At 44.7% G+C, this 12624-nt stretch overlaps 1 protein-coding gene across 1 annotated transcript in view; it reads right to left on the bottom strand.

Annotated features, from left to right (window-relative positions):
* The window catches only part of LOC138266081 (trichohyalin-like), a 475778-nt gene that overhangs the window by 100505 nt on the left and 362649 nt on the right, over positions 1-12624 (bottom strand). Inside the window, exon 23 of the mRNA XM_069214443.1 lies at positions 3936-4074. Coding sequence (XP_069070544.1) covers positions 3936-4074 — 139 coding nt within the window. The remainder of the gene's footprint in view (positions 1-3935; positions 4075-12624) is intronic.

Raw genomic sequence — 12624 nt, forward strand, 5'->3', positions numbered from 1 at the left:
AGTAGTGGTAACCATCAATGCTGTTTTCTATAAGGAGGTAGTCAACTGTCTTCGTTGACGAGAACTCAAATTTTGATGTGGAAATCGTTGTAAATGGTTTTGTCGTCAATGACAGACTTGGAGGATCTCTTCTGTCTCCTTTAGAAAAGGAGTAGTAGGTTCAGAGTGGGCCTTTTCTGAGGAAATATTTTCCTTTTGTGAAGTATGTGGACGTTCCTCAGATCTCCTTCAGTGCCCTGACGAACCGTGGTTGGTCTTCTTCAATACCTTCTTTTTTTTTGTATTCTCTTTATTGGCATTTATGTGTGAACAAGCCCTTAACCTGGGCCACAGTAAGCATTAATTCTGTATCGGATGCATGCAAAATTACCAATGGAAAGAAAAGGGCTGCATAACAGTAAATAATATAACATAAAAAGAATGACAATAAACAGTGGTACAGTAAGTGTAGATGCAGTTATCAGAGGCGATCCATCCTCATGCCCCATTACTCAGCTTTAGCTCTGGCTTTCCTCATGATCAGCATCATTATGAAGCATTCAGCAACCCAATAATATGGATACATCAGATCCCATAGTCCAGACCAATATGGGTGTCCCCCTCAAATACCTGTTTGCCTATTAAGCCCCCCCGCCCCAAGTCCTCACACTCCTATGTGGCATTATGTTCTGTATCTAGCAATGGCAACCCTTGCTCGCCTTCCCTTGCCATTTCCTTGTGCATGCTTTCCAGCAGTACCACCCAAATTTCAGAGTCCTCCTGCAACCTGTCATCCTGGCAAATTATCTTCATGTGAACCTCCTCTGCCAGCCCCCTACTTGGTGGCATCTTTATATACATGCGAAGCGAAGGGGACATAGTGCTCATCCAGCCTATGGCCACTGTTCTTTTTGGGAACACCAAGGACAATTGTAGAAACCTCCAATGCATCCTACCCTCTTTGGGTTGTTTGACAATACCAAGTAGGCACACCTGTGGGGCCTCCTAGTGTTAAACCTGTCACTGCTCTGTGTCGTGGGCTCAGAATCCCCAGGGCACCTCCAAGTGATATGCAGGAAAGAAGTCCTTTCCACCGTATCTTGGGCAGTCTGCATTCCTACCATCATTCACTCGGCTAACTTTAATGGACGTTAAGTATGTGCAATGTATACAGTTAAAATGTGCTAACTTAAAATGTGCACAATACCCTTTTCACTAGTTCACAAGTCTTTCTCCAGTCTATGTCTGATAGGGGCAACTCAAGTCCCTTCTCCCATGCTTGTGGAGCTGCAGGCATCGCTCTAATTCTATACACCTTAGGTGTGATTCATATAAGTGTGTCACCATGTCTTGTTGATCCCGCCATCAACAACAAAAGCAACGTGTCAGTCTGTCGGGAATGTGTGGGAAGATCATCCAGATCTCATGTACATGTTGCACTAATTGTCCATTCTCCACTGCAAATGCGCCTTCTCAAATGTTACCAATTGATCACCCAGGTAGAGGCCCCCCAGTATCTCACAATCCCCCTCCCTCCATCGAGCCATCAACATGGATTCACTTATACGGCAGAAAAGCAAAAACATTAAAAAAACAACGTCCCTAGAAAATGGCGGCCTCTTCAAGACTCTAGTAACAGCTCTCTCCCAGAGCTCTGCCACTTGTTGAAGCAAGTAGGGCATGACTAGCGGGGTTCGCAAGCCCCGCACAAACAGTGTCACCAGTGTGTGAGCTCCATAGATGCCCCACAAAAGCCCAGTTATCCTCATGGCCCTCCCAGAGTGCTGCATGCTGTTGCTTGGAGACATAATAATACAGCTCCAAGTCAGGGTGACACATTCCTCCCTCGAGGAGCTCCTGCCTAAGTATTGGCAAAGCTACTCTGCTCCCTTTCCTGGCCCAAATCCACGAGATCAAGAAGCAGTCAAGGGTTTTAAAGAAACTACACAGAAGTGTATAAATCACGTTTTGGATTACATAGAGGCACCTGGGAAGGAACACCATCTTCGGCACAGCTATTCTGTCTGCCATCGACAACGGCAGCGTATTCCAGAACTGGAAAGATTTTGGCAATCCGCCCACTAGCAGGTCAACACTACATTGCTGCTAACTTTGGGGTGAGTGCCCAATCATAACCCCCAAGAAAACAGAAGGCATGTGTCTCCCTGCAAAATCTCAAACGGGTCTGTTCTCAGTGCCCCTAGCGGGAAAAGCAGCGACTTCATGTTTGTACATAGCCCTGTCACCCTTCCAAAGGCTTCTAGGTGCACCAGCAGCAGCGGTGGCCAGTACTCATCAACACAGAAGGAGAAAAGGTGTGTAGACTCCTCCACCTCTATATCATGGCCCCCCAATCGCACTCCAGAGCTTGGAGGCAAGGGACTCCAGTGCATAGAGGAAACAGCGCGAGCCGACAACTCTGTCTCGTGCCTGGCCTTACCTTACAATCCTCAGATACAATGCCCCTCAGTCTGTAACCCTGGCCCACGGGGTCTGTGTACAGTAGGCACACCAAGAGGCAAATCATAGGACCAAAACACATCCTTTGGTCCTGAATACTTGGCAGCCCAACCACCCCCACAGACCACGCATGAAACCTCAGTGTCGTCCTCGATGCTTACCATGACACCGTACGCTGCATAAAGAAGTCCTCGGCTGGAGGAAGATCGTTCACCCACCTTGCTGCAAAATGTTGGGACACCTTTCCTCTCCACCTCATACAGTCGTCATCGCTACCTCAATTCAGGAAGGACTTCAAGACCTGGTTCTTTGACTGAAGCCTGAGGCTTCTTGAGACCCTATGGGTGAGTAGTGTGCTCTAAAAATGACTGATTGATTGATCTGCATGTAGTTCCACACCAATGTGTTGAAGGCTTTGGCAATATTCAACAAGGCTATAGTGAATTCCTCCGCACTCTGGTCCACTGCATGGAGCACATGAGCTAACCGACACAAGTTAAAGACGGTGCAGCGGCCAGGCATGAAGCCACATTGATCCTCATGTACCAGCTTACCCACTATGCCACTCAATTGCACCGTAATGGCCTTGCACAGCAGTTTTGCATCTATATCTACATCTTCGATACCTTCTTAGGTGACACTCTCACTAGACCTATCCCTTTTGCAGGATTTTACAGTCTTTGAGAATTCATCACTGTCCTCCTCAAACAGAGTTTTCTTTGGGTTTTAATTTTGGAGCCAAATTAATAATCTTGCTCTCTGTTCTTCAAAGTCTTTTGGGGAAAAAGTGTGGCATATCTTGCAGTCTTTTACTGTATTCAGGGTGTACACAGTAAATGCACTTCTTGTGTGGACCCTCTGAGTGCAGCCTCTTTTTTCCCACAAGCCCCACAAGGCTGGAACAGACCTTTCTTACCTGGCTTTGACATGGTTGTGGGGTCAGAGTAAGAATAAGTAGATGTTAGTCTTCAAATCTGGAGAAAAAAACTGTAGTAAACTGAGCAGAGCTCAGGGAGACTCCCATCACACAACGTGCAATTGAAAATCTGAGGGAATGAAGCCTCCGTGGTAGGTGTTCTAAACGGTGATATCCCCTGATTGGCTGAACTTTGGTTCTTATTAAATGATGAGGATAAGATATGAAAGTGAAGGTTTTTAAAAATCAACTGTTATGAATGTTATTGACTACGGCTTTCTATGGTACGGTGGCACTCTCTCTTCGGTGACTGAGAATGATTCAAGCATGTGAATCTATGAAAGATCCAATACTAGAGAACATCCCAATAATATTTTAAGCATTTTGAAGTCATCACAGTTAAATAACAAAAAGGCAGTAAAAAAATGTGAGAAATTACAATAGGGTAAAAAACATTAATACGGCAAAGAACAATACAAGCAAAATGTTCATGATGAAAAAAGTTAGTTAATTACTGTCCAAAAGAACAAAATGCAGTCAGATAAAAAAGGACATAAATTTTTCAAAGCAACTATATCACCTTCTCCCTCTGTATGTGAAGGACTGTGCGTTTCTGGGCCTCTGCCTCTTGACGAAGTTCCTGGATGTACTGGTTCGTCTCCTCAGCCAGTCCATTTAAGATCTGCAGAGCATGGTTTGAAGAGAGGCGAGATGGACTCCTGGATAGGATGAAAACACATAGGTATAAGAGGTGGGGGATGCAGTTAACACTATCTCATTGGAACATTTAAATGCATGCAACAGGCATAGTATTGTAACACTCAACAAACTACACATTTGTCAAAACACTGAAAATCACTCGAAATGATTTGTGGGCAGCTTAACTCAAAGAAGCCTGTGTACGATAGCCAACGAAATATTCTGTAAGGAGATTTTAGAAAATGAGCATTTGTTTACTGTTTTTTGAAACACAACAGTGAATTAGCATAACATATCTAAGTACCACAAGCATTTCAGTAAATCACATTAGAGTATTTGTTCTCTACTAGAGTGCAATTGTGCTCCTTCCTTGTGATACACAGTAGCATAACAGCACTATGAGTAGCCACACCAACTCTGCAGTATAGGTAAGGGTCGGGAGACAACAAGGAACAAAAAGTTATCAAACTTTGGTTCCATCTACATAGTCTCTGTCTGGTGGAAATGTTTTCTTATCATGGTGGCAGTGGGCACTTCTTAAGCCCTTGGGTTTCGCACAGGGGAAGCAAAGTGCCACTCGATATGCGACTTGCCGGGACATACACGCTCCTCTCTCGCATGAACATATTGCACCCAAAATGTTTCAGCCCAGGGGGTATCAGGATCAGGGACAATGAGGAGAGGTGCTGAACCACCTATATTCTCTTATGAATCCAGGCATTTGAATCTAGGGAATAATATATCGTAAATGTGGGAAGGAAAGATAAAGTGACCATCTTGCAAATCTCCTGGAAAAGCATATCAGCAACAGTTGCCACTTTGTCTTTGGTGGATTTTGCTCTTACTGGTTTAGTGGAAACACCACGTGGCTACCTCTGAACATTTACTTCACAACACTCTCCATCTTGTGCAAGAAGTAAAGGGCTAGAAGAACTTTCAGAAGTGAAAAATGTTATTTGTCCACCTTATATGTGTGTGAGACCGGAAAAAAAATTGCCTTAATTTATGTGGACATAGAGGGAGCCCTGCACCATGCTGGAGGGGCTATTGCTCAGTCAAACTTCCTATTTCCCTACCCTGCTTAGAATAGTGTAAAAATAGGTGGGGCACCCGTGGATACTCCAACAGTGCACAATCCTTAGCTGCAGCCTATACGGCACAGGGCTGCCACATTTAAGTTAAGCCTGACTGCTCTATGCCAAGCTACCAGGGGTTTAGTACAGGTTAATTTGGAGTTAGCTTGTGCCTTAGCTTGACAAAGACTGTGGTCACTGCTTGACCAGGGCTCATACTGCAGGCAACTAACAACCCAGTTTCTAACATTAGTGATCAGCAGTGAGGATGAGGACTTGTGTTTTGGAAGTCTCATACTGTCTCATAGTGTATTTGGTGTACACTACTATCCCATATTTGAGACTATTACAGTGTTTTTTAGGTTGTACTATTTTTCCCCTTTTTGTAATTTTTCCAAAATTTGATTCCTTCCTCACCTTTATAGACTTTTGTTGTTGCACCTGACAGAATGGAACCAGATTTCACCTTCCTGTCAATTTACAGTATAAGGGAGGTGAAGGAATTGTGCAAGGAGAGGAGGGCTGGCTGTGAGGAGGAGGTCCACTAAGCAGGACGGTCAGGCAGCCCTGTGTGCTTTTGAGGAAGCCCACAGGTTGGGGGTTTCAACAGAGGACCAAGAAGGGAATGACCCTGAGAAGGAGGATGGGGATAATAATTACTTCAATGCCTGACGGGCCCCACACGGGGGCTCTTTGCCGGAGATCTTTAAGAGTGAAAAATGCGTACCGGTCAAAAGTAGAAAACGAGGATTGGAATAGAAAAGGTTAAAAATGTCTAGAGGTAAAAGACTGTTGAATACTTTAATTAAATGTTTTACCCTCTGGCATGATTAAAAGCAAAAGACTAGGGATAAAGTAAAATAATGTTTACACTCCCCATAAAACGTGAAAAATGCTATTTATAGCTACCGCCTCTCATACTAGGGAGTGGTATAGGTGAAATAAGGTAAACACAGGGTCCCCTGTGTTACTCTACATCACTGGTCAACATGTTTCTCGCTATGCGATTCGTCAGGACCTCAAAAAACGTACCTAATCCTTCAAATATTGGGCTGCCCATACTAGGGAAAGCAGAACCCTTCAAAAACTGCTCCGGGGATTCATATCGATCGTAGGTTTGCAGTCGGAACCACATCTCAACATTAACCATAGAGGTTTCTCTCAACACGATGTCTGCCCCGAAGAGGCCCCGCATTTAGTTTTTGAAGAGTTCTGCTTTCCCTAGTATGGGCAGCCCAAATATTTGAAGGATTAGGTACGTTTTTTGAGGTCCTGACGAATCGCATAGCGAGAAACATGTTGACCAGTGATGTAGAGTAACACAGGGGACCCTGTGTTTACCTTATTTCACCTATACCACTCCCTAGTATGAGAGGCGGTAGCTATAAATAGCATTTTTCACGTTTTATGGGGAGTGTAAACATTATTTTACTTTATCCCTAGTCTTTTGCTTTTAATCATGCCAGAGGGTAAAACATTTAATTAAAGAATTCAACAGTCTTTTACCTCTAGACATTTTTAACCTTTTCTATTCCAATCCTCGTTTTCTACTTTTGACCGGTACGCATTTTTCACTCTTAAAGATCTCCGGCAAAGAGCCCCCGTGTGGGGCCCGTCAGGCATTGCAGCGCCGGCTTGACGAGGAGCACAGCCCTATGATGAAGCATGTCACCGAAAGGTGAGTGAGGGCTCGTGCTTACAACCCTTTTGGTTTCCCTGATTTGCAGAACCGGTAGATATTACTTCCCGCCTTTTGGAACCGTGTGTGCAATTTTTTGGTTTATACAGTATTGGGAGCTTCACACACTGGACCAGGAGTCTATCCTCCAAATTCCCCTCTCACCGCCCCTCCTGTTGTTGTTTTTGATAATAATTACTTGCCAATAGCTGCTGATGTGAGGGGGGAGTCCACAGAGATGGTGTCTCCCGCTGGATCCAATGCAGGAGGCAGTGTATCCTCTCACACCCTGTCTCCTAAGGAGCTGAAGGACAGACAGGCAAAAAGGGTCCTGAGGCTACAGCTAGACCAACTGGTTGCAGGGGAGAGAAACACTGAGACTGAAAGAGCCCTGGTAGAGGCGAGAAAGGCTGAGACAGAGAGAGCATTGGGAAAAAGAAAACTGTTGCTGGGTCATGAACGGAGTCTTAAAGAGCTGGAGTTGAAGGTCAAACAGCCGTTGGAGTCCAGCAGGAATGGTGGCAGCACAAATCCAGTGTCCAGTGCCGAAGGTAGTGTTCGCATACCCCGGGATATGGTGCCTTACTCAGACGGGAGATGACTGAGAAAGGTGATTTGAGGCACATTAAGTAGCTCCAGAGATGCACAAGATCCCTGCGGGATTGGGGAGTTGGCCTCTGGAGGCATATACCTAGTGATGGGAGGGACGCCATACTTGCCCGAGAGAATGGGAACAGGATGAGGTATTCCCCCCCAACCCCCCCCCCACGCCACCCATGAGCAGGACCCTTGTCAAGAAATATGGATTCACCCCAGAAGACTACAGGTTAAGGTTTAGGGACAGTCAGAAACTGCCTCCACAGTCCTGGGGGGATTTTGTGGGTTACTTGCGTAAAGCACTGGATGGCTGGGTGAAGAGTACTGATGTAAACACCTATGAGGGGCTTTACATTTTGATCGCCAGAGAGCAAATGGCAAGGCACTGTTTTCCGGAGCTGTGCTAACACCTGGATGACTGCAAGCTTACTGACCCTAAGAAGCTTGCAAAGGAGGTAGACCTCTGGGTTAGTAACAGAGCATCTGTGAAGTCATTGGGAAGTGATCCTAAGGAAGGTGGGTCAGGTTCCCCCCCCCCCAACAGAGTGGGGGGAGGTACACAGTAACCCAGACAGGTCTCAGTATGGTGTGTGGGGAAAGGGTTCTCATGCCCCTTCTAAGCATAGGAGGGGGGTTGCGGTGGTCTGAGGCCCAGGGGTCCTATTTCCAGCCCCAGTGCTTTTTGTGCTCCCAGTGGGGGCAAAAGCAGGGGGGGCCTGGTCTGTACAAGAGACCATGCACTGGTGGGAGCTCCACAATGTCAGGGAAGCTGGGTTGAGTGAGCGCCCCAGTTCTGTTTTCTGGGGGTAGCACTCCACAGCGGAGGGTACAGAGGCCCATATGGAGGGACATGAGGCAGAAACAGTCCACAGTGGGAGGGCCAGTAGATCAGGGGTGGCGTGGTGAGCAAAATAATTGATGGATTAAACCCAGATCTGTGACTGAGGGTGAATGTTTGATATGTTCCACATTCCGTCCATTTGTGCTTGTTTGCCTTTGTCGCTCTAAGTGCGCCGGGTATGCCCTGACATGGGTCCCTGGCTCACTGTGCCACTGGATTTAAGCTAGCCTGGCTGATGAAGGGTGAGTCCATGAAACTGGTCCCAGGATGCTTGTTTCCGGTCCAGGGAGGACCTAGCCTAGCAGTTTGGGCTGCATTGTTCCCAATGGGAACATGGTCAAGACTGATTTGCATATGGCTGGGTCCAAACTTGAGTGGCATGGTGAGCAAAAGAATTGATGGATGAAACACAGATCTGTGACTGAGGGTGAATGGTTGCTTTGTTCCACATTCCGTCCATCATTTGTGTTTGTTTGCTTTTGTAGCTCTGAGAACAAAGCACTCAAAGAATGGCCCTGGTGAGACCACTTCTGACCTGGTGGGGCTCCCTGCACTGTCACAGAAACAGAGGGAGGGAGACTTGCGCCAGGCATACCCCTTAATGACACAGAGTGTCATCCTTAAGGGGTGGTGGTTCCCACTGGAAGTCTTGGCTGCCAGGCACAGGTTCAGCCTCAGGGTAAAATCCCTATGTTGAGTGACCATTCACAAGATACCACCACTGAACTGGTGGGAAGGGGAGGAGGGTGCAAAACACCAGAGTTTGCGCTTTCTGGTGCTATTTTCACTAAATTCTTTAAAAATTCATATCTCTGGATCTACTGATTGGATTTTTGTTATTTTGGTCTTGTTTTATTTAATAAATGTTACTCTAGTGTTCTAACTTGATGTGGGATCCTCTTTGTGCGGGTTGTGATATACAGAGTAGGATAAAACCTATGCCCCAGTCATTCAGAAACTGTTAAACCAGATAACTATAAAAATGGAAAGCTCCACAGGCATTCTCAAGCAAATTGAAAGTGCCTCAATATAAACCTCTCACAGTTGAGGCCTGTAGGCTTTCATTGTCAAGCTCAAAACTCTAGTACCACCAATGCCTTCAATGGATCAGCTTTTCACTGATCATTCCAAAGGCTTGAATACAGAAGTCTTCTGCAGGCTTATTTTGCAATCACCAAAACATCACATCTGTCCCCTTTAATTCGTGGTTAACCAAATCTCATCCTTTTTGAAGTGCAGTCTGTCAGCCAGGACCCAAAAGCAGCCTGTCCCATAAAGTCTGACTACAAATCATCAGGCACTTTGTGTTCTGGTGAATTGCAAAGAGATCCACTTATGTATATCCTTTCATCTCACATAGTTTTAAGACCAAATCCTAATACAAGCGCCCCTTGTACAATGGCGAAGAAGCATGCTGAGTGTGATTGATTACAAAACACTATTTGCTGCTAATGATCACATGAATAAGGATACCCTTGGAATCTCTCATTGCACAAATAACAGATGAGCTGTCTTTCACTGTATGATCAAAAGTAATTTACATTCCAATCTTCACAGAGAATAATTTCCCACCACCTGGACATGACCGCATGGGAGAACAAAACACAGCCTTCTTAACTGATCCTATCAAGCATTTAGCCTCACTAACAAAAGATCGTACATAGTCGGATGTTGTGAACACTGGGCCCTCAGTGATCACTATGGGAACCTCATTCTTAATTTCTTGCCCGAGGCACTCACAAAATACATGACCGTATAAGGCCCATCAACCGTAGAAACTGAACTGCCTGAATTGTCTTGTGAAAATTACCCTCTCTGGCTGCAAGAAATGTTTTCATTAGAGAAGTTCTAATCTCCACTGCATCAAAGAACAGTCTATTGATTGGCGGGAATTTATACTTGACAACGCTGAGCAAGAAAACAAAAATTAAATAACAAAACTTAGTTGTTGCCCAGTGATCGTTTAACTGTTTTTTTCTAGCAGCCAGTCCATCAAGCAAATACCAACACTCCAGGTAAAAACAGAATAGAAGTCAATACCACCAACACTTCCATGAACACCCAGGGTGCTGACAAAGCATCTCATGATGCTGTTCCTGACTTGGAGATGCCTTTCCTCCATCACAAAATCTACACGACTTCTGTGCAATGACAGAACTGGAAAGTGAAAATACAAGATCTTCATATCCCATGAAACTGTCTAGTTTTCTTTTAGTGCCACAAGAATTTGCAACAGAGACCGTTCTGAACTCTCTTTTTTCAAGAATTTGTTGAAATGTCTGAGACATAAAATAGGCCTTAATATCCATTTCCCTTTTTTGGATTACACAGTATCCAGAGTAGAACACCCTTTTCTACAGTCAGTGGGACTCACTTCCCAACCCATTTTGTGTACCATACTGTAAGTGAGTTATAAACATGATTTCCTGAGGCCACAGAGGCGTCTATGACTGAGGTCTGAGCTGTGCTGGTGCGTTTCATTTGTCCCCTGTATTGCTTACTACACATGGGCTCTCTAACAAAGGACTAGCCTCTGTGTTAAAGGTACAGATCTATAGTTGCTATGAAGTAAAGAAACATTTAGCGTAGCAGATCATTGCAGATATACTGCATGCTTCTAAGACTTCTTATATTTCTTCAGTGAATGGTTAATGTTGATACCCAAAAAATAAGATCAGGCAGCATAGGCCAGAAATGCTATCTAATAACAAGTGAGGCAGACAAGCCTCAGAAAAATTAATAAAACAAATCATGGTGACATTGTTTTATGTGATTGCACAAAGCAATGTCATCAGGCACCATTTGCGGAAAGGTCTTACTTATTCCCTAGGTAATTGGTCAACTATCCGCTCCACCAGCTGTGCGGTGAACACTGGTACATAGCCTGATTACTCATAGTACTGACTGATCTCGGTGAGAGAGCACCAGAAGGAAAGGCTGTGTTCCAATCATGCCTATTCTCTTGGACCATCATGGAAAAAATATTACGCATCTTTTTCGAAATAGCTGCTCAAACCCTCAAAGTATGTACGAAGTGGTAGGTGGCATAAAAGGATCAATCAATACACATTTATAATTCTTCAAAATCATTCAGAACACACTGAAGCAGAATTCTCTCAGATGTCTGCAAGGTGTTTTTAAAAGTGTTGGTCAATGAAAGCAAAGGCACTCCGTCCTTTGCCCGTCCTCGTGAGTATTGAGTGACTTCAACGCGAAACCTTGAGAAACAGACTCTGTTGGAATTGTGCTCTTTAAAAAGAGTGTCTGACTGCCTCATTATTGACAAAGTCTTGAGAAGAACCCAGCAAGCCAAGAAAAACAACAGACATATGTTCTCCTTCACCATTTCATGAGCAGTATAAAGGCCCAAGGATCTGCAATAGGGAAACTTCAGTCATCTTCTGATTGGGTAAAAAAAAAAAACAATCAACTCTTCAAGAAAATGCCACTATGGACAATGGCATCAAAGAGGCCAGCATACAGAAATGAGGCTCTAACAAGCAAACCTTGGGTTGACTCCCCAATATTGCAACCCTAACCTATGTTGCCACTTCTCGCTCCAAAGCCATGATCTCTGGTAAGCTTTCAAATATCTCTGCAAAGGGAGCCTGGCACACTTAGATGACCACGTAAGCAAACCTTTCACTCAATGGAATCATAAATGAAAATATTTGGTCTTTAAAGCACTCTAACTATGCCACTGAAGGGACTGAATTTGTCCGTAGTGAACCCCCTCCACTTGCTGGAGGCTCATGTTCCAAAGAGGACTCTTCTTTTCCTCTTGTTCTCAGAGGAATACATGTGTCTGTAAACCAGGATTTGTTCCTTGAGCTCAACTTTTTATATTTTTAGACACCGGTCACCCCAAAAAAACTATGATGCCTTTAATGGTGGGCTGAAGTCTGTTCTTATCTCACAGGCCTCCCCGCATCTTTGGGGATAAAACTGAATGCTCCTGGAACTGTTGGACAAAGCTCTGTGTGTGTTCTCTTGTCCCCCCCATTCTGAGAGACGAGAAGCAACCTGAAGGGGGTCGAGCAAGGAGGTTTCACTTATGCAATGAAATGTTGCAACATTCATTCACCCCTGGCCCAGTCACACTGTATAAAATGGCTACAGTGTACCCAGTAGTCTGTGGCCTCGGTAGTCCAATGAAAAATAACACAGAGGTAATAGAATCAATTAGAAATGCAGTGTTATTTTCTATAAGCACATCATAGGACGTGAATTCACTGTGAAAAACAGCAATAGGCACCTTCAGCTACCTGTTATAGACACACTGTCTGTTATACAAGCACAGTTTCATAAAAATATGCATGCAATCAACAGTATTTTCACTTCATAAACTGCCTGAGACAGTCTACTCTGCGTGTAGGCGACT

Source organism: Pleurodeles waltl, chromosome 11 (genome assembly GCF_031143425.1).
Source record: "Pleurodeles waltl isolate 20211129_DDA chromosome 11, aPleWal1.hap1.20221129, whole genome shotgun sequence".
Classification (NCBI taxonomy): domain Eukaryota; kingdom Metazoa; phylum Chordata; class Amphibia; order Caudata; family Salamandridae; genus Pleurodeles; species Pleurodeles waltl.